The sequence below is a fragment of the Homarus americanus genome, unplaced genomic scaffold (genome assembly GCF_018991925.1).
Source record: "Homarus americanus isolate GMGI-L3 unplaced genomic scaffold, GMGI_Hamer_2.0 scaffold19117, whole genome shotgun sequence".
In the NCBI taxonomy this organism is placed as follows: domain Eukaryota; kingdom Metazoa; phylum Arthropoda; class Malacostraca; order Decapoda; family Nephropidae; genus Homarus; species Homarus americanus.
The window spans coordinates 3,958,413-3,982,791 of NW_024754704.1; the positions used below are offsets into that span (position 1 = coordinate 3,958,413).

At 38.5% G+C, this 24,379-nt stretch overlaps 1 protein-coding gene across 1 annotated transcript in view; it reads right to left on the bottom strand.

Moving 5' to 3' along the window:
- Window positions 1-20,122, bottom strand: part of LOC121855967 (SWI/SNF-related matrix-associated actin-dependent regulator of chromatin subfamily A-like protein 1) — a 72,184-nt gene extending 52,062 nt beyond the window's left edge. Inside the window, exons 1-2 of the mRNA XM_042351184.1 lie at window positions 20,085-20,122; window positions 19,554-19,754 (exon numbers count right to left, since the gene is read on the bottom strand). Of these exons, the coding sequence (XP_042207118.1) occupies window positions 19,554-19,754; window positions 20,085-20,122 (239 nt within the window). The remainder of the gene's footprint in view (window positions 1-19,553; window positions 19,755-20,084) is intronic.
- Window positions 20,123-24,379: the final 4,257 nt, after the last annotated feature.

Sequence of the window (24,379 nt, forward strand, 5' to 3'; positions counted from 1 at the left end):
CTACACACAGTAAACTGTCTTCACTACACACAGTAAACAGTCTTCACTACACACTTTAAACAGCCTTCACTACACACAGTAAACAGTCTTCACTACACACAGTAAACAGTCTTCACTATACAGTAAACAGTCTTCACTACACACAGTAAACTGTCTTCACTACACACAGTAAACAGTCTTCACTATACAGTAAACTGTCTTCACTACACACAGTAAACTGTCTTCACTACACACAGTAAACTGTCTTCACTACACACAGTAAACAGTCTTCACTATACACAGTAAACAGTCTTCACTACACACAGTAAACAGTCTTCACTATACAGTAAACTGTCTTCACTACACACAGTAAACAGTCTTCACTACACACAGTAAACTGTCTTCAGTACACACAGTAAACAGTCTTCACTATACACAGTAAACTGTCTTCACTACACACAGTAAACTGTCTTCACTACACACAGTAAACAGTCTTCACTACACACAGTAAACAGTCTTCACTACACACAGTAAACAGTCTTCACTATACAGTAAACTGTCTTCACAACACACAGTAAACAGTCTTCACTATACAGTAAACTGTCTTCACTACACACAGTAAACTGTCTTCACTATACACAGTAAACTTTCTTCACTACACACCGTAAACTGTCTTCACTACACACAGTAAACAGTCTTCACTACACACAGTAAACAGTCTTCACTATACAGTAAACAGTCTTCACTACACACAGTAAACAGTCTTCACTACACACCGTAAACTGTCTTCACTACACACAGTGAACAGTCTTCACTATACAGTAAACAGTCTTCACTACACACAATAAACAGTCTTCACTACACACAGTAAACAGTCTTCACTATACAGTAAACAGTCTTCACTACACACAGTGAACAGTCTTCACTACACACAGTAAACAGTCTTCACTACACACTTTAAACAGTCTTCACTACACACCGTAAACTGTCTTCACTACACACAGTAAACTGTCTTCACTACACACAATAAATTGTCTTCACTACACACAATAAATTGTCTTCACTACACACAGTATACAACTTCACTATACACAGTAAACTATCTTCACTACACACAGTGAACAGTCTTCACTACACACAGTAAACAGTCTTCACTACACACTTTAAACAGTCTTCACTACACACAGTAAACTGTCTTCACTACACACAGTAAACTGTCTTCACTATACAGTAAACTTTCTTCACTACACACAGTAAACAGTCTTCACTATACACAGTAAACAGTCTTCACTACACACAGTAAACTGTCTTCACTACACACAGTAAACAGTCTTCACTATACAGTAAACTGTCTTCACTACACACAGTAAACTGTCTTCACTACACACAGTAAACTGTCTTCACTACACACAGTAAACAGTCTTCACTATACAGTAAACTGTCTTCACTACACACAGTAAACAGTCTTCACTACACACAGTAAACTGTCTTCAGTACACACAGTAAACAGTCTTCACTATACACAGTAAACTGTCTTCACTACACACAGTAAACTGTCTTCACTACACACAGTAAACAGTCTTCACTACACACAGTAAACAGTCTTCACTACACACAGTAAACAGTCTTCACTACACACAGTAAACTGTCTTCACTATACAGTAAACTGTCTTCACAACACACAGTAAACAGTCTTCACTATACAGTAAACTGTCTTCACTACACACAGTAAACTGTCTTCAGTACACACAGTAAACTGTCTTCAGTACACACAGTAAACTGTCTTCACTACACACAGTAAACAGTCTTCACTATACAGTAAACTGTCTTCACAACACACAGTAAACAGTCTTCACTATACAGTAAACTGTCTTCACTACACACAGTAAACTGTCTTCACTATACACAGTAAACTTTCTTCACTACACACCGTAAACTGTCTTCACTACACAGTAAACAGTCTTCACTACACACAGTAAACAGTCTTCATACAGTAAACAGTCTTCACTACACACAGTAAACAGTCTTCACTACACCGTAAACTGTCTTCACTACACACAGTGAACAGTCTTCACTATACAGTAAACAGTCTTCACTACACACAATAAACAGTCTTCACTACACACAGTAAACAGTCTTCACTATACAGTAAACAGTCTTCACTACACACAGTGAACAGTCTTCACTACACACAGTAAACAGTCTTCACTACACTTTAAACAGTCTTCACTACACCGTAAACTGTCTTCACTACACACAGTAAACTGTCTTCACTACACACAATAAATTGTCTTCACTACACACAATAAATTGTCTTCACTACACACAGTATACAACTTCACTATTCACAGTAAACTATCTTCACTACACACAGTGAACAGTCTTCACTACACACAGTAAACAGTCTTCACTACACACTTTTAAACAGTCTTCACTACACACAGTAAACTGTCTTCACTACACACAGTAAACTGTCTTCACTATACAGTAAACTTTCTTCACTACACACAGTAAACAGTCTTCACTATACACAGTAAACAGTCTTCACTACACACAGTAAACTGTCTTCACTACACACAGTAAACAGTCTTCACTATACAGTAAACTGTCTTCACTACACACAGTAAACTGTCTTCTCTACACACAGTAAACTGTCTTCACTACACACAGTAAACAGTCTTCACTATACAGTAAACTGTCTTCACTACACACAGTAAACAGTCTTCACTACACACAGTAAACTGTCTTCGTACACACAGTAAACAGTCTTCACTATACACAGTAAACTGTCTTCACTACACACAGTAAACTGTCTTCACTACACACAGTAAACAGTCTTCACTACACACAGTAAACAGTCTTCACTACACACAGTAAACTGTCTTCACTACACACAGTAAACAGTCTTCACTACACACAGTAAACTGTCTTCACTATACAGTAAACTGTCTTCACAACACACAGTAAACAGTCTTCACTATACAGTAAACTGTCTTCACTACACACACAGTAAACTGTCTTCAGTACACACAGTAAACTGTCTTCAGTACAGTAAACTGTCTTCACTACACACAGTAAACAGTCTTCACTAAACACAGTAAACAGTCTTCACTTTACACACAGTAAACTGTCTTCACTACACACAGTAAACTTTCTTCACTACACACAGTAAACTTTCTTCACTATACACAGTAAACTGTCTTCACTACACACAGTAAACTGTCTTCACTACACAGAAAACTTTCTTCACTACACACAGTAAACTGTCTTCACTACACACAGTAAACTGTTCACATACACAGTAAACAGTCTTCACTACACACAGTAAACTGTCTTCACTACACACAGTAAACAGTCTTCACTACACACAGTAAACTGTCTTCACTACACACAGTAAACAGTCTTCACTATACACAGTAAACAGTTTTCACTACACACAGTAAACTGTCTTCACTACACACACAGTAAACAGTCTTCACTACACACAGTAAACAGTCTTCACTACACACAGTAAACAGTCTTCACTACACACAGTAACTTTCTTCACTACACACAGTAAACAGTCTTCACTACACACAGTAAACTGTCTTCACTACACACAGTAAACTTTCTTCACTACACACAGTAAACTGTCTTCACTACACACAGTAAACTGTCTTCAGTACATTACAGTAAACTGTCTTCACTACAATAATAGTAAACAGTCTTCACTAAACACAGTAAACAGTCTTCACTACACACAGTAAACCGTCTTCTACTACACACAGTAAACTTTTCTTCACTACACACAGTAAACTTTTCTTCACTATACACAGTAAACAGTCTTCACTAGCTACACACAGTAAACTGTCTTCACTACACACAGTAAACTTTCTTCACTACACACAGTAAACTGTCTTCACTACACACAGTAAACTGTCTTCACTATACACAGTAAACAGTCTTCACTACACATTGTAGTAAACGTTCTCTACTATACACAGTAAACAGTCTTCACTACACACAGTAAACTGTCTCACTACGCCACACAGTTCTACCACAGTAAACTGTCTTCTACCACACACAGTAAACAGTCTTCACTATACATTGTAAACAGTTTTCACTACACACAAACTGTCTTCACTACACACAGTAAAACAGTCTTCACTACACACAGTAAACAGTCTTCACTACACACAGTAAACTGTCTTCACTACACACAGTAAAATGAAGTCTTCACTACACACAGTAAACTGTCTTCACTACACACAGTAAACTTTCTTCACTAATAATACACAGTAAACTGTCTTCTTCACTACATTGCAGTAAACTGTCTTCACTACACACAGTAAACTGTCTTCACTATACACAGCAAACTTTCTTCTCACTACACACAGTAAACTTTCTTCACTACACACAGTAAACTTCTTCACTACACACAGTAAATCTTTCACTACACACAGTAAACTGTCTTCACTATACACAGTAAACTGTCTTCACTATACACAGTAAACTTCTTTCTTCACTATACACAGTAAACTTTCTTCACTATACACAGTAAACTTTCTTCACTCACACACAGTAAACTTTCTTCACTACACACAGTAAACTGTCTTCACTACACACAGTAAACTTCGCTCACTACACACAGTAAACTGTCTTCACTATACACAGTAAACTTTCTTCACTATACACAGTAAACAGTCTTCACTACACACAGTAAACTGTCTCACTACACACAGTAAACTTTCTTCACTACACACACAGTAAACTGTCTTCACTACACACAGTAAACTGTCTTCACTACACACAGTAAACTGTCTCTACCATACACAGTAAACTTTCTTCACTACACACAGTAAACTGTTCACTACACACAGTAAACTGTTCACTACACACACAGTAAACAGTCTTCACTATACACAGTAAACAGTCTTCACTACACACAGTAAACTTTCTTCACTACACACACAGTAAACAATCTTCACTACTACACACAGTAAACAGTCTTCACTACACATACACAGTAAACCGCCTTCACTACAATACAGTAAACTTTCACTACACACAGTAAACTGTCTTCTTCACTACACAGTAAACTTTCTTCACTACACACAGTAAACTGTCTTCACTACACACAGTAAACTGTCTCTACTACACACAGTAAACAGTCTTCACTATACACAGTAAACAGTCTTCACTACACACAGTAAACTTTCTTTCACTACACACAGTAAAACAATCTTCACTACACACAGTAAAACAGTCTCTCTTACTACACACAGTAAACTTTCTTCACTACACACAGTAAACTTTCTTCACTATACACAGTAAACAGTCTCTTCACTACACACAGTAAACTTTCTTCACACTATACACAGTAAACAGTCTTCACTACACACAGTAAACTGTCTTCACTACACACAGTAAACTTTCTTCACTTCATACACAGTAAAACAGTCTTCACTACACACACAGTAAACTTTCTTCACTACACACAGTAAACTTTCTTTCACTACACACAGTAAACTTTCTTCACTCATTGACACAGTAAACTGTCTTCATCTACACATGAAAACTGCCTCACCACACACAGTAAACTTTCTTCACTACACAGTAAACTTTCTTCACTACACACAGTAAACTTTCTTCACTACACACAGTAAACTTTCTTCATCATAATAATAAGTAAACTGGTTCACTACACACAGTAAACAGCCTCACCATACACAGTAAACAGTCTCTCACTATACACAGTAAACAGTCTTCACTACACACAGTAAACTGTCTTCACTACACACAGTAAACTGTCTTCACTACACACAGTAAACTGTCTTCACTACACACAGTAAACTGTTCACTACACACAGTAAACTTTCTTCACTACACACAGTAAACTTTCTTCACTACACACACAGTAAACTTCTTCTTCACTAGTTAACAATACAGTAAACTGTCTTCACTACACACAGTGAAAACTGTCTTCACTACACAGTAAACTGTCTTCACTACACACAGTAAACTGTCTTCACTACACACAGTGAACAGTCTTCACTACATACAGTAAACAGCCTCACTACACACACAGTAAACTGTCTTCACTACACACAGTAAACTGTCTTCACTAGACACAGTAAACTGTCTTCACTACACACAGTAAACTGTCTTCACTACACACAGTAAACTGTCTTCACTATACAGTAAACTTTCTTCACTACACAGTGTGCCTTCACTACACACAGTAAACAGCGTCTTCACTACACACACAGTAAACTGTCTTCACTACACACAGTAAACTGTCTTCACTACACACAGTAAACTGTCTTCACTACACACAGTAAACAGTCTTCACTATACAGTAAACTTTCTTCACTACACACAGTAAACAGTCTTCACTATACACAGTAAATGTCTTCACTACACAGCAAACAGTCTTCTTCATATACAGTAAACTTTCTTCACTACACACAGTAAACTGTCTTCACTACACACAGTAAACTGTCTCTTTACTATACAGTAAACTTCTTCACTACAATAATACAGTAAACAGTCTCACTACACAGTAAACTGTCTTCACTACACACAGTAAACTGTCTTCACTACACACAGTAAACTGTCTTCACTACACACAGTAAACTGTCTTCACTACACATGCAAACTGTCTTCACTACACATTGTGCAAACAGTCTTCACTATACAGTAAACTTTCTTCAATACACACAGTAAACAGTCTTCACTACACACAGTAAACAGTCTTCACTACACACAGTAAACAGTCTTCACTATACAGTAAACTTTCTTCACTACACACAGTAAACTGTCTTCACTATACACAGTAAACAGTCTTCACTATACACAGTAAACAGTCTTCACTATACAGTAAACTGTCTTCACTACACACAGTAAACTTTCTTCACTATACACAGTAAACTGTCTTCACTACACACCAGAAACAATCTTCACTACACACAGTAAACAATCTTCACTATACACAGTAAACAACTTTACTATACAGTACACAGTAAACTTTATACACAGTAAACATTATACACTATATATCCCGAGAGTTTCACATGTTTCTCGCGACGCAGAATTTAGAACATTGCCTCTTGGAAGCTGATAAAATGTTACTTAGTATTCTTCTTATGATATATCAAAACGTTGTCAAATAAATTGACGTAAAACTGTCGGTTTCACTGGACCACACCACGTAAGCCGAGGTGTTGGGGTACCTATGGCACCATTGTGAAATACGAAAGGCCAATAAAACAGATGGAAAACTAGAAAATTATTGTAACAAGAGCTTAGTATTTCAGAAATGGCGCGGAGCTGGTGGTAGTAGGGCAGGTGGATCGCCAATGACTTCTAACTGTCGAACTGGATAGAACTGCCCCTATCATCCAATTCCAAAAATAAGATACATTAGAAAACACAGGAGACTTAAATAATGTCGCTCTCCAACACTGTCCCAACAGGATGTGACCAACCTAACACTGTCCCTAACCGGATGTGACCAACCCAACACTGTCCCAACCAGATGTGACCAACCCAACGCTGACCAGCCCAACATCATCAGAAAAGAATGATAATAAAATGTTCATAAAACACCTTCCACAAAAATATTTCGATGGATAAAATACAAAATTACTTTGCAAATTCGGTGCTGTCTTAAAAATTTGATAAAGAATGGAAAAATTTTGGTTTTGTAATTTATGACAATACTGAAGGATTAAGCCGAAGCCCTTAGTTGCTCTCTCCATATGTGATCGACGGCATGGCCATCGATGTGGAATTGCCGCAAGGGGCTGGCTGTCAGATCTTCATAGGTGGTCTAACTAGTCGCCTAATGAAGATGACGAAGTCCAGGAAAGGCTCAGGAGTACGCCACATCCTTAAGTGGCAGAGACCGCCCGGAGGTCGGCTCTGCTCCACGCCTTTGTCACTTTTAGTGAAGAAGCAGGCCGACGTGTCAGCCGATGCTTAAGCATCAATATAAATGGGCGCGATGGCTATAAAAGTTCCAAAACCAAAATATCAGAAATGGATCACAAGTACAGGCACCCCCAACTTGAAGAGAAAATTAAGCCCAGAGTAAATCCTAATTTAATTACATGTACAGAGAAACTTATTTGCAAACAGGTTGAGGATACTGAGGTCAGCCCATGTAGTCAAAACAAAAATTAAACGAGGATGGTGATGAGGAAGAGTCGCCGCCTTTACGTATATAAACTAAACTCCCACCAAACGCCAAAACAATCAGAACGCATACAGCCGGGACCTAAAGGTTGTCAACGGCTGCCAGTTAATATAAAAAATTCTTAATTAAAACTGTACTCGGAAACCATCCAAAATACTTTTGAAATATGGTAAAATACAAAAATTTGATAAAAAATGGGGAATCATATATCCATCATATTCAAAATGTAGCAGAGGCTCAGGCCACAGTATTTGGTGGTCCACATTCTATTGGCCATCAACAAGTAAACGCCAGGATGGCGTAACATTAAAGTGTTTGTGGGGGGTTGGATCCAACCACGCATAAATGAAGAAGTGGCCGCACTTTCTCAATTCGCCAAGTAATCAAATCGCCAGCGCAACCAAACTCACAGTTTGCCTTTTCATTTGCCACCGACGCCGAAGGAGCACGACTCAGGCATTGGTTGGTGCCGCCCTCAGTGATGGGAAAAAATATTTATAAGCAATCTCGTAAATAATAAACAAAACTGAAAGTACACTGTGAGGAAAGGGAGAAGCAAAACAGATATCAAAAGGAAGAGGGAGACTAGGTTTGTAGGATGGGTTGTACATTTTAAATTAATAAATTTTAATAATGAAGTTTCATATATCGCGGTTTTATTCTAAAGCATTTGTTGTTAATTTTTACTTGTTACTTAACCCTAGACAGGAACAGTCTACCTGGTGTTACGGTAAGATTATACAATTTTTAAATGAAAAAAATTTGGGTAAAGGTAATTATATACTCTCCTCCAAAGTTGCATCGGCCCCCCTATGCCTGATGTATTTGGAAATGAACACTGGCCAACACTTGAACAAGTCTCGGTCCAGTTGGTATTTCTGATTATGAGTTGCACCTTTCGTTCTTCTTGCACCTGATAATCACCATGATGTCTGCAGTATACCACCTATTCTCTACAAGTCTCAATGGTTCTTAGCCGTGTGCCTGAGGGGCACCAATGTGACCAAAACAAGTTTTTATCGTGACCAAAAAATATGGTAACCAAAAACTATAGTGTGACCATTATCAAATAGTGAACTGTAAATAATGATGAAAATTTTTAAAGATAAAAGTCATTACTAAAATAAATGCAGCAACGTATTAACTGGTGAGGTAACAAACGCGACAGAAATTGGTCACGTCCACTCGTGGGGAGGCGGCGGTGGTGCTTCCCAGCTCTACGCTGGCATTTGTGTTAAGCTGCCTATCCAGTCCAGTGGTTGAAATCATTTCCTGCATTCCCCTGTAACTACGGTCAGTTGAGGTAAAACATACTGACCAAGTAATTGATTAAGGCTGCTCGTGATAATGTTACACACAAATTTTGCCGGGTAATTATGTACAGTACTAAGTATTTTTATGAAATATAATATTATCACATATACAGTGTTACTGAATCATCGGTGATCTAGTTTCTATGGATTTTACTATTTTACTCCAAAAATCAGAGAGTGGTAGAGATGATTAATTGCATCTATATCTTGTGCTAGTCAGGCCGCACCTCGATTATGCTGTTCAGTTCTGGTGCCCTTATTATAGATTATATCAATACACTGGAGTCAGTGCAGTGAAGAATGACAAAAATGATTCTGGGACTTAGAAACCTTCCATATCAAAATAGATTAAAAGCTAAACAGAAAGAGGCGAAGGTAGGGGTGAATGATGTAGAAATATTTAAGTGGGTGAAAGGAACAAAAAAGGAGATATAAATAAAGTTCTTATAATATCCGAGCAGGATAGGACTCGTAGCAACAGATTTAAGTTGGATAAGTTTAGGTTTAGGAGGGAGATAGGAAGAAACTGGTCCACAAATAGGGTGGTGGACGAGTGGAACAAGCTTAGCAACTTTGTGGTAAGTGCTGGAACTCTGAAAAGTTTTAAAAGGAGGCTAGATAGATTCATGGATGATAGAAGTGGTAGTAAATCTCGACAGGAACTGCCATGCACAGGCCAACCGGCCTATTGCAGACTCCTTATTTTCTTATGATCTTATTATACACTAGCGGAATCGCGCTTTTGCAAGGCCCGCGGTAGGACGCCACCCTCCGGGAGGCTCCACATTGTCTCACTGTAGTGCATTAAGGTAGACCACATTTTTGGTTTTGCCATTAGCAGCAAGTATGTACAGATTTTTGGCAGTTCCCACTCTGGAGCATCCAATATAGAACTGTCCATGAGAGAAGCAAGGAAACACCAGGTTTAGGCCAACCATCTTTGGGACTGTCCTGGCTTTTGTAGATGGTCATGGCAAAGCTCACTTTAACCGGGAACTGAAGTCGCGAACTCAAATGGCAGGTCATTGGTGATGAGAGGTATCCTTGGTAAAACACATCCTCTCCTTTAGCTTTTCCTGTCAGTATTGTAGCTTCCAGTACATATGGCATCATGTTCTTCACCACCAGTCTTGTGCCATTGCAGAGGCTTGGTGGTTCAAGATTCTTAAGAGCATTATAGGGTTCCAATCTTGAGAGTGAGGTGGTGAGGAGGCATTCAGCAGGCTCCAAAGTTGGAATTCTGCAGGGTACTGGACTGCTTGGTTCTGGTCGATTACTGTATCAACAGATTTGAATGAGGTCTCACTGCCTGGATGCTGTCTGAGTAGAGTCATGTTGATTTCTGCCACTGTTTCATTCTTTGGTGCCAGAATTGCGCATTCACGCAGCCACTTGTGATCCTTGTAGTGGTGGATAATGTTTGGGTAGACCATGTTAGTGAGCTCAGTTGAGGACTTTACAACATTTCCACATCCTTGAGGAATGATTATTTGTCCTTCTGAATCAACAGGGAAAGTTCCATTCCCAATCTGTAGTAGAAGGTTTAAAAACCGTCAAGCATCCTGGTCTTGTACTGTAAATGTACTCTCATGTTTGTAGATAGGGTGAGTGTCTGAACACTTCTCCAAAGGTATGATGCCTTGAGGCATGCATTTAGTTCATCAGCTGGAGTGCTTCGAGGAATGACAGGTAGTATACTGCCAGATTTTGGGGTCACTAAGTCTAAGAGGATAACTTAACTCTATTCTTAATTTCTAAGGGTTGCTGCCACCAGACCCCCTCTAAGCAGTAGCTCGTTAGGGAGTGGGCAGTGTGAACTAGGCATTGGGTTGGGTTTTTCATTGACCAGATCGATAAGGGAAAGAAGGGTGAAACAATAACATGTCTTAACTAATTTATTTCTTATAAAACATATTGCATTCCGTTAAAATACAAGTGAGTTGGCCTTCCTCAGAAGAACAACAATGATTTTGGTTACACTGCTCAACAACAGACGTCTTACATTAATTGCGTGTCATCCACATACTTATTGCACATAACAATCAGTGACCTCCTTACCTCGGTCATCCCTTCTTACAATAACACTCAACACATCAGACTGCTCCACCTGTATGGAATATAGCACCTTAGGTTATCATACATAGTAGCACCATCTCACCTCCCTGTAACACCATCTCAACACACCTGTTACACTCCACACCTGCAAGTATGGGACTCCTTGCAATTTCTAGGTACACATATCAGGCACCTCGTTCGCACACCGCCCTTGAGGGGTAGAGACGAGGGCTTCCTAAGAGGCATACCAGTACTGTTTCTACACCTGGTATTATAGGTGCTTCGCTCCAAGTGCCGAGCGAGGTTCTCAAACATTCCATTATGTATTCCTACTGGTGTGTGGTGGTATGCCAGGAATCCACAGGTTCACAGTGGAGTAGCATAGCTGGGAGTAGTCATCTCATGGTGGGGCGCTCACAGGGATAATGGCCGGCCACAGAAAGGCTCTGACCGCGTGGGACCTGTTTCGATGAGAAGACGGATATACTGAGAAATAATGCCTGATGGGCCGTTATTACCCACCCTAACACATTACTACTTCACTTTATACATCAGGCAAAGTTTTAAGCTGTAATAACTGCTATACAGTGACCCCTCGGTTAACGAACTCAATCCGTTCCAGAAGGTCGTTCGTTAACCGAAAAGTTCGTTGACCATTGTTTCAATGGGTTTTTGGGTAATTGGTTCCAGCTCACCGAAAATTTCCTAAATTCAACAAAATGGTAGAAAAGTTCACTTACTTTGAGGTGTGTATGTAGAAGGCTCCTGGATGATGCTGATGATGATGGGAATTAGAATGGGGGTGGAGGAGAAGGAAGAAGAAAAGGCATTGGGGTGGAAGAGAAGTCACCCCATGGCACCATTTCATCCATAAAATTTTAGTTCTTTTGGTGTATTTCAAGATTATTTTCTTAAAATCAACACTGCACTGCATTATATATTGTCGATATGTAAAATATATTTCAAAATGACCAATAATTTCCTTGAAACACAGAAAAAAGCGTTTAGTTGAAGAGAGTCTCAAGCAAGATGTTACCTCCACTGAAAACAGAGAGAGACTAACGCCTGTCTGGTGTGTTAACAGGCTGGATGGCATGCCAGAAACTAGTTTCTTTACCTTCAGTTATGTTCAATAATTGTTAAAATGACTAAAAAGTTAATATTAAACTTTTAAAATTATTGAATAGTATAAACTTCTTGATATTTACTAAAATAGTAAGGAATTTAAGCCCTAGAACTGCTTAATATATTGGCAGACTGATACTAAAGCTGGTTGCCCGGTCAGTGCAAGCGAAAACATGTTGAGGTCGGTTCGTAAGAAATTCGTTAACCGAATTTTTGTTCGTTAACGATTGAAGATCCTTATGGAAGGCAGTTCGTTAACCGAGGCGTTCGTTAACCGAGGGGTCACTGTATAAGTCTTTTTAGGGCTGGATGTAGCCCGATGGAGGACACTGACCTGTTTCGATGAGAAGACAGGAGGATACTGAGGGCAGTGTCCTGCAACCTCTCACCGTATAGGCCTACAGTTTCCAATCTTTAATTTTCACTTTGATTTCTTATGGTTCTCACATGAACACTTTCCCGTTTATTGTGACCTTGTGTCTTATAAATATATATTTTAATCCTAACTTACATACTAAGGGATGGCCCAGGTTGACAGCTCCTGGGGAAATTACTTGGCGATAATTAACTCAAACCTGCAGTCGTGGTACAAGGCTACCCTGAAACAAAGCGAATGTTTATAGCGTGGGTATATCAGATATATTCTGGATCACTTCCAACACTTCACATAGTTCTGATACCTTTTTTCTTTTTCCAAATCATTGTTCTCATGTATTTTCATCTGATATCTGCAGAAGTTATGTTCACTGAACATTCACAGACGTAAATAGTATGACCTTCAAACCACGATTTACACTTAGCCCGGATAGTACACTAGCCCGGATCAATTGGACTCTCACAACCATCCTATAGATACCTTGAGTTCTCCTTAATGCTATGAGTACATACAATTACTATTATATACCCATAGTTGGGTACAATTCATCAAATAATTCCATAACGTTCATTAGGTGAGTTAGTCTTTCTATGTTTGTCTTTGGTACCCCAAAATGTTCTACACTACTGAGGGTATACACAAACACTTGTTATCTTGAAAATAGGTTCTTATTCTCACGGAGATGAATACAGATGGACAAAGAAACTCTTCCACACCATAAGGACTGGCGATCTCCACTCTTTGTATCACTCTTGGCGCTGGCATGTACAGATGCCAGCATTCACAACAATACATAATATGTAAATATGATAATTCACATACATAACATGGTGCATAATAAATGGAAATATTACATAGGATTAATACATGTTCTGTAATACTTTACTATACATAATTAATAGAGTAATATAAGAATACACAGCTTAAGGTACTACTCATTGTCCATATTATACAGTCTTTATCAATGATTCCCGTTTTCTGAGATTCTACAAGCGCGGTGGATTTGAATGTTATGTAGCATAATATGAATTAAAGGGTTTTTTTAGGAATGACAATGATGTGCGCAGTACAGTAGGGTCTGGCAAAAGTCTCCAGCAATGACCATTGTAATGCCACCCACGAGCTGGTCATTTTCTGCATTATGTCTTGCAAGGTCCTGTCCAATGTTTCAAAGACTAACTTGTGAGACATAGTGCATTCATCCCAGACTATGAGGCTGAATTTTTCTAAGAGTTTTGCCTTCGCCGGTCCTTTTTTGATGTTGCACACTGGATTCTCATTGTGGCGAGGTTGAGAGGCTGTTTAAAGTTGAGTGTGCAGTCACGTCCTCCTTCTAGTAGTGTTGCAGCAATGCCTGAGGATGCCACAACAAGAGCAATTTTGCCCTGATGACGTACTTTGGCCAACAGAAGGTTGATCAAGAATGTTTTTCCTGTCCGCCAGGTGCATCGAAAGATCATACCTCCCTGCTCGCTTGTATCACTTGCAAGATCTATTCATGAGCCTCACCAGGTGAGGCTCATTTTCTTCAAGAAAATTCACCAGAACTTCAACTGAGTAGTCTGTCTCTCTGAGCAACTCCCTGTTTGCAGCTACTGGTTCTTCTCAGTTTGGGGAAGGCAATCCAAAATCAATCAGGTTTTTTCTGCATAGCTCCATCACTTTGTCTTCCAGCATGATCAGAGCCCTGTTGAACATGTCATCCATGAACTCAATCTCTTGACCAGGATGTTCTCTTCTTGCTTGATGAAGCAGATCCTCTGTAAGACTTTCTTGGTGGTTTCTCCAGAGCTGACTTGGGTTGGAAAGTCCACATATAGCAATCATGATGGCAAACAGGTTCCTCATTCTCATTGGCGATTGAGTAGCTGCTGCCTCTTCTAATGTGTCATTCCAGTGACCATCATCTTCCAGTAGGCCAAGGTGATTGCACGTTTCCTGATAGGTTCTGCAGACTTGTCCATTCACTGTGTTGAGTGCTGCATATGATGTTGGGCCATGGATGTGGTGCAAAAGTAGTCTCAAACAACAGCATTCAAAGTTGTTGGGGTGAACCGTGTAGACACATCCCAAAGCATTGCCTGACTTTATCCCTGGATATCCTTCAGCATCAGATCCTTGAGCTCTTCTCTGGAACTTTTTCATTGAAGTCTGCCATATGTAGAATTTTGGTACATCAACATACAGGAGTATTTGAGGAAATTCATCTTCCTGTGAAAGTTTAAAGAATGCAGTGAGGTCCGGGCAGCTCATTCGCTAGGCCACTGTAGGACGCTCCACATTGTCTCACTGTTCAGCCCCCAAAACTTCTTCTGCCATCAATAGTTCATTAACAGTGTATGTAAGTTCCACTACAACGGCACAGCAAAGTATATTTTTTTTAGCATTAAACTGTTATTATTTATTGTCTAATCATCACTACATATAACACCACCCATCATCACTACATATAACATCACCCAACATCACTACATATAACACCATCCATCATCACTACATATAACACCATCCATCATCACTACATATAACATCATCCATCATCACTACATATAACACCATCCATCACCACTACATATAACACCACCCATCATCACTACATATAACATCACCCAACATCACTACATATAACACCATCCATCATCACTACAGATCGGTAAAGTAGTTTCCGAGGTTCTCGTCTTGGACACACAAACAAACAAACACACAGACATACTTCTTTGTTTTATATATATAGATACTCGAAGAACCCATAGATAGAAGATTACACAAATCAGAATCGCAGCTGACAGTTGTTACAGTAATGAGAATGGCACTGGCGAAGATGATAGTTGCAGTGCATAATGACCATAGTCATTGGTCCATAGATGAGAAAAAGACTGTTTACAAGTTGAGTATGCAGCTTTGATATGCAGATTTCAAAAGTGCTTCTCCAATTTATCAAAATACCAATGCATTGTTTTTCTTGTTACAGGTACATAGAATGAGAACAAATTAAATGAGGATACAGGGTGCCACTATAGCCAAGGTCTACCGGGACATTTACACTATAGCTTGCAGTCTACCTGGGATACCTACACTGCAGGCTTCAATTTAGTATTGTTATATAGTATTATTTATTATATAGTAGTGTTTAATGTTAAAAAACAAAATTGTTATAAATAATTTTTTAATGATCATTATATAAACAAAACCTAACCTAAACTAATCTAACCCCCTTTTATAAGCCGAGATATACGGTAAATTATTTCTGCAATTGTTCACAAGCAAAACACATAAATCAATTGAACATGTGATGTCGAACGTGAACTGTAAACACTGCATAACCGGCAAGCCACAACAACCGTTAAGTGGAATCACTGGAATCATAGAGCAAACGCGTTCGCGTTTTACAAATATTGTTCCTCTATTCATCAATCGCGTAAGAGCCAATTCGCGTTGTCAAAACAGGCGTTATAGCAGAACTCCCTGTATTTCCAATTTGACTACGTACATGTATACAAGGAGCTTAAGGGGAATGGCTGCATATAATGTTACCGCCTGGTTCTTAATCAGTTACTGACTATAATACTGTACATAAGAGTAATCTTTGGGAAGAATAGGATAAAATCTCTCTCTCTCTCTTCTCCTGATTCATAATTATTACCCCATCAATTAAGGTAGAAATCATATCGAAGTGCAGTAAATCACAATGTCATTGTAATTGTGTATGACATCATAATATACCTGTAATTACTATACAGGTATTTGCAAATGATGTAATATCAGATCATGGTGTTTTATATGTCGTTCGAAGCGATTCCATTATAACATCGGTTCATGAAACATAGTAACTTTATACAGTACAAGTATTCCTATTTGGCACCCCATCCCTGGGGCTGAAATAGAATCTAAGGTGTATGAATCAGCGGAGTTATTCATGATGTTATTAGTTTGCATATGGTATCACAATTCATCCTAATTTATTATATTATGTAGAATCAACCTTTTTAAAACTTGGTCAAACTTAACTTTTAGGAACATTTTGGTCACACTTGACCTAAGAGCACTGTGAATCCTATTAACTACCTTTGCAATATTCCCAAGGATTCCAGGAAACTACAATGTTAAGGAAATTAATATTGTTACTTTATTTACTTTCCAGTGATCATCATATAATTCTCTATTATCCAAACAATAAAACCCTTCATAAAATAACAGGAAACATAAATATGAAGTTTCATAGCTTCCATAATAATTAATACAAAATCAGAAATAAAAATAAGGAATCGATAGTTCACTACTCCTTAATTTCATTGCTATAACCATGTTACTACAGTAGTGGTTTTAAACATGTCATGATGAGTAAATTTTATATTCTAACAGCTTAGTGCTAATCCATACTGGAAACATGCATGTACAGTCTTGTTCAAGATTTTTTGAACACTGCTGGAGACAGCTGGCAACTCAAGGCCATTTGTTTACTATACTAATGAAAATGTAAAAGTGATCGGTGATTGGTTATTTAGTTCCCCGTTGCTTAATTTACTGGTTGGGCTTTGTTGTTTTGTATAATATTATACTACAGTGGTAGCGGAAAGTTTGGGCGCAAGACGAATGTAAACAATTGTGACATTTAAATAGACATTTAAAGGGCTCATGACGATTTTATTTGCATGCGTATTTTCCTCTAAGCTTGATGACCTTCTCCAAACGTTGTATGCATCTTGCCAGTTTTTCACGTGTTGGGGAAATGATATTATCCCAAATATCCTGTATTTCTATTTTAGCTTCGCTACTGTCAGCGCCACGATCCTGAAGCTCTTTTCTAATGATATGCCACACGTGCTTTATGGGATTTAGGTCTGGTGAATTCCCAGGCCACTTTTTGAAGTAATCTACACCACAGTCCTCTAACCACTGGATAATAGATCGAGCTGTGAGCAGGAGTCCACCTGATAAACCAGCTAGCGTTACACTTTTCAAAGCAGGCAGGTTATATCACAATAACCTTCGAATAACTGTGCTGATTTACACCTCATTTTTTTCAAAATACTAAATTGCACTCCACCAAATGCAAAGCATCCCCACACCATAACACTTGGAGCATGCTTTACAACTTTAGCTCTGTAGCGGGGTCATTTGGGCCGATCTTGGGACGCCTGACACGCTTGGACCTGCAGCCAGACGACACCACAAACATTGACTCATCACTCCACAAGACTTGTTCCCAGTCTTAGGGTCCAACCTTATATTTCTTGCTAAAAGCAATGCGATCCCGCATATTTTTTGCACTTAAGAGGAAGAACTTAGCACAACAACTGCGATATTGTAAATCTTTGAGTAAATGATCAGAAATACATCTTACAGACACGTCCTGGAGCAGTGCAGGGTTATTTTCCTTCAGTTTTCGAGCTGTGAGTGTTGGATTTTTATCCAACTGCCTCTTTATAACCTTGGAAGTATGATTTTGTATTTTCCTTGGCCTACCAGAGCGAGGCTTGGGGGTAGGAATATCCTCATCCGCCTTTCTAAATTTCTTGATCCACTTTTGGAACTTGTCGCACTTATTCCCACACGAGGGCTATATCTTACACTTATAACCTCCTTATAGAGGGTTATAATAGCAACAATTGTGTCTCTTCCCAGCTCTTACCACTTCCCATTACAGAGATATTGAGGCACAAACACAGAAAAAACGCAAAAAACGACTAGTCCGCATGAGAGAAGTTTACACACTGCACCCACGTGCTACCGAAGCGACTAATCAGAGTTGCCAAGTCGTAGTGATTGTCTCGCTAAAAAGGCACAAACCCTAGCATTGAAATATTTTCATCTTGAATGCTTCTATTTTATCTGATGTTGAAAATACATCCATATCCTTTCCCTGAAGGCTCACATTCAGTACATTTAACTTTTCAAACATATCAGCAAGGTACCCAAGTTTTGAGATCAACAAATCATTGTGGAAGTGAGCTGCTCTGGGACAATCAGTTTCAGAGAGAAACTCAAAGAGCCTCCTTAATACAGTGCCCCGAGACAACCAATGAACTTCACTATAGTACAAAAGAGTCCTATCACATTCTTCCATGCCCTCACATAGTTGCTGAAACATCCGTCAATGTTTGGCTCTCGATTTAATCAATATGATAATTTTCACTAATTGCTCCATGACTTTGTCAAACGGGCTGTTTACTTTGTCATGTGACAGTTTCTCACTTGCTAGATTCTGTCTGTACAGGTCACAGTGTGAACTCGTGCCAGTTAGTTGCGTGTTCCTTGATCATTGCTGCTGCCCCATTTCTGACACCAACCATAGCTGCAGCACCATCTGTCGTAACACTGGAACACCTTTCAAGAAGAATAGCATGACCGTGTAAGAAATTCAGTGTGGCAGTCCCAATCGCATTTCCTGTAGTTTCTACTCCAATATCTTCACAAAAAAAGGATATCCTCATTATTACTTCCCTTCTCAACATCTACCATTCTAACAAATTCCATCAGTTGAGCTCTGTTGCTAATATCAGTCGACTCATCGAATTGTAGTCCATACCAAGGACTTGTACGTAGTTTTTTGACGACTTGGTCAAGCAAATCTTCAGACAGCAATCGACTTCTCCTCTCAACAGTACTGGTTGACAATGGGATATTCTCCATCTTGGCTTTGGCAGACTGTCCCAATACGTCTTCTGAAGTAATATACAGGGCTGGAACAATGATCTTCTCTGCGTCTGTGAATTGTTTCTTTTTGTCCCTAGAAGGTAAGCAATACACAGAGAGGCTCCAACTCAGTGTGCAGTGAGCTCTGATGCTGTACTACTGTGACGTTCTTCTAAGTTATGCGATGAAATTGCCACATTTCGTTTCAAGTTTTCAAAGTAAGACTTGGGTTTGGTTTCAAGTCCAAGATGTTTTAATTCACGATGACGTAGGAGTTTGTTTGGTACTAAGCATCCATTGACCATCTTTTGGGGACACAACAAACAATTAACCATTGGGTAATCTTTTTCTCTTTCCTCTTTGGTCAAGTAAAGCCAAATTTGACGAAATAATCGTTCCACTTCCTAATGGACCTTCTTCTCACCCTCGTTCTCCTCTTAACTGCTGGTCTCGTGATGCCATATGGAAGTAGGATCTACCATTAGACAATACTGTACATTATGCTTCCAATATCTTCACAGGCGGTAGTATCTCCCTGGTTGGTAGCTGCCTACTACCTATACACAAATTTTAGTAATATTACTTTGATACAACATGATAAATTAGACAAACAATGAAAATAAACAAACAAAAGTTATTTACCAAGACCTTCTCTCTGAGAACAGAGGGTAATAGATGGAGAGGAGATAAGAAGGCTATTTATAGCCCGTCTTTGTGTAGGAAGTCGACCACACTATAAATAATTCATTTAAAATTTATATCTTTTACATAGAATATTCAGTACATGACTGCGATTATAAAATAGGCCGAGATATACGGTATGTAATATTTATGTGTGTGTAATGTAAACAGAGCGCTTGGCCTCTCTCTCTCTCTCTCTCTCTGTATGGATGAAATTCGTGGTTTACTGTAGAGTGAGTGATACGAATGTCGTAACATTACTAGGCTGAAGGCGCCTGAATACTACTTAAACACATCAAAATTATGTTAATTGATCACTGTATAATAAATTCATTCACTCATAATTTAAAATTCCCTTATCATCCTGTGTTATATACAGAAATACTCGAGTCCCTGAGCGAGTACATAAAAAGAAAACGGAGGCCTAAGACATCCTGAAGTGGATAGAGAACGGACATCTCTACTGGGGGACTCAAACAATTCTTATGTTTTGTGGGCGCTGTAGCATAATATGAATAATATGTAAATTATAATTTACATATATATATATATACTGTATGTAAATTGTAAAAATTTAAATAAAAGAGAAAAACTTCATCACGTACCGTATATCACGGCCTATAAGGCGGCGGGGTGCATAAGACGCCCCCCCCCCAAATTTCCATTTAAAAAGTAGCTTTTGAGCTCTATTTGCTGTATAAGACCAGTACCCCAAATGTGACACTTACCACTGACTCAGTAGTCCTTTACCAACCATCCTTGATTTTTTAAAATAAGGCCAATTCACTTCAAGTAATGTCATCAAATTATACCCGCTGGTGTAGTGTAAACACTAGTGACGTCACTGAAGCGTGGTGGGAGTGTTCCCTCGTCTCGGTGGTGTGACTATTTATACAACATGTGGTTCAACAGCAACCACCGTATTCTAATTGTGGTGTTTCATTAGGATTTGAGTGAAAAAGGTTACCAGTATGTACTTACTACATACATTTATTACACAAATATATATATATATATATATATATATATATATATATATATATATATATATATATATATATATATATATATATATATATATATATATATATATATATATATATATATATATATATATATATATATATATATATATATATATATACATATATATATATATATATATATATATATATATATATATATATATATATATATATATATATACTATATATATATATATATATATATATATATATATATATTATATATATATACTGAATATACTATGTACAAAAAATGAATGTTCAATGAATTATTTATGGTGCATTAGGGTACTGGTCACTTCTGATGGGCTATAAATAGCCTTCTTTATCTCCCCTACATCTCACCCTGAGCCAGACGGAAGGGTCTTGGTAAATAACATGTTTGCTTATTTTCCATTTACTTTAAATAGATTTACCGAATTATTTGTTTTATTTATTTATTTATAATATACTGTAATATATTAAACACACTGTAATTATTTTCTTTAATTTATAAACTGTTTTGCGACAAAGGAATGTTCTCCAGTAGTGTTTCATTAGGATTTGAGTGAAAAAATATTACGTACTTACACAATTGTTCCTCTTACTTTGACAACACAACATACATACAGTATATTATTTCTCAGTTTTGATCTTTTTTTTTAATTTTTGTATTTATTTATAGTTAGTTACTTAAAATAAGGCCAATTCACTTCAAGTAATGGCATCAAATATTACCAGCTGGTGTAGTGTAAACACTAGTGACGTCACTTGAGCGTCTGTAATTAACCGTCGATAGTTTCAAGAATTAATGCACTTTTCCTTTCTTGTCTCCTCACTGGCAAATGGGGGGGGCGTGGGGAGGGGTGTGTGATGATAGCTGTGTTTATTACAGGGGTATAAATCTCTTTTACGGTATGTTAGACAGGTTTATAATACATTTTTATTATTTTAATATACCGGTAATCTTAATTTGAATCCAGTTTGCCAAACGTAAGTTTCAGTATAAAATAATTAGTGGTAAGACCTTGTGAGTGGCTTACGATGTTTTCATCACCACTCTTGACACACTAAACCACAATATTTAAGAGGTAAGAATTTTAAACTTGGTGGTTTAGACGACCCCCTAACTTTGGGCAGATTTTTTTAATGTTCAAATTTCGTCTTATAGGCCGTAATATACGGTAGTGTTTAAAGTGTACTGTACAGTGTTGTGGCTTGGCGCTGGGTTATGCAGTGTTTACAGTTCACGTTCGACATCACATGTTCAATTGATTTATGTGTTTTGTTTGTGAACAATTGCAGAAATAATTTATGTACTATTTATGTATACAGTATACCTGTACAGTATATGTAAATTGTAAAATTTTAAATAAGAGAGAAAAACAAAATACATAGCGTTTTAGACCCGCGCACTCTGTTTACTCCACACGTTCCGTTTGAAACAAGTGTGAAGTTTTTAAGCGTCCTCAGTGAATTCTGATTACTGTTTCTCCAATTTTGTGACTATGGAAAAGAAGAATATCTCTGGGAAGCGTTCTGGTGATCGCATTTCCGGTGGTGATCGTAAAAGAAAGGCTATAACACTTGAAGAAAAGCTTGATGTTTCATGACTCCTCAACATCAACCTTCTCCCCCATCAAGTTATATACATAGTTTTTCAAGGTAAAGTGTAACATTTACTGTATGATTTCATTATTAGATATGAATGTAACATTTATTTAGACTGTGCTATCCTTTGTGTTAGGCTAACTACGAATTTTTTTTTCAATTTGGAGTAATCTGCACCTAACCCTATTTTCTCCATAAGCCCTGTTATTTCTATTACGCGAATTTCTATAACACGATGTTTTACAAGAACACAACTATCGCGTTATAGCAGAACTACGTGTATAAGACAAGTGCTGCTGAGGCCACAAAAAAAGCAGTTTCCATTCAGCAATGGTGGTGAAACGATCTCGTCCTCCTTCACAGGTCATGCTGATAACATTAAGATACCGCCCAGCCTTCACTAGCGCCCACTCCTAGCTCCTCCTCACTGAATGTGAGAAGGACCTAGGTGTGTATGTTGACAATGAGCTGAAGTTCTCGGGCCACTGCAAAAAGATGATAAATCAGGCAAATAAATTATTGGGTCTTATAAGAAGGTCGTTCAGATATCTAGATGGTCCGTCCCTCATAACGATCTTCAAGAGTGAAGTGCTTCCCCATCTGGAGTACTGTCACCCCGTCTGGTCCCCGAAATATGCTAGGGACTGTCAACTGGTTGAAAATGTTCAAAGGAGGGCCACCAGACTGGTGCCTGCACTTCAACATCTCGACTACCCTGAGAGATTGGAGAGCCTGAACTTGCCTAGCTTATACTACAGACGGGCAAGGGGAGACCTAATTGAGGTGTATCGGCATCTCAAGGGGCACTACTCAGTTGAGTGTCCTTACTTGGAGCTGGTGGACGCTCGCCCCACAAGGGGTCACAACTCAAGATCGAAGAAGCCACAAGTCCAGCAAACTGTGAGGGCAAACTTTTTCCGAGTGAGGGTTGTGAACTCTTGAGACAATCTGCCAGAAAGTGTTGTGACGGCACCGAGTGTGAGCTCTTTCAAGACCAGACTTGACCAACACTGGAGCAGGTTCAGGTACATTCAGGAGCGAGTGCATGCCCAGTACTTGCCAACAATGTGTAACAGAAATGTGACCGATCGCCCAAGCGGCTAACGAGCTAATCAATGGTGAAGAGGATAAAAGTAAGTAGAAGAAGAAAAACCTAACCAACCTAACCAAACAAACCTACCTAACCTTACCTAACATTCTCACCGCGCCCCGGACCCCCGGTATATTAAAAACAGAAAGAACTTACTATATGTTGAAATTTTAGGCATTTTCTGGACGTGAGCTGTATCGGCGCTTACTGAGCCCGGGCAACGGAGTGATTTGTTATTGAGAAGGCACGAAACGCAAGCCACAGCGTCGATGAAGTGATGGATGATTGTTTCCAAACAACAACTGACTTAGCACACAAACCCAGTTCTATTGC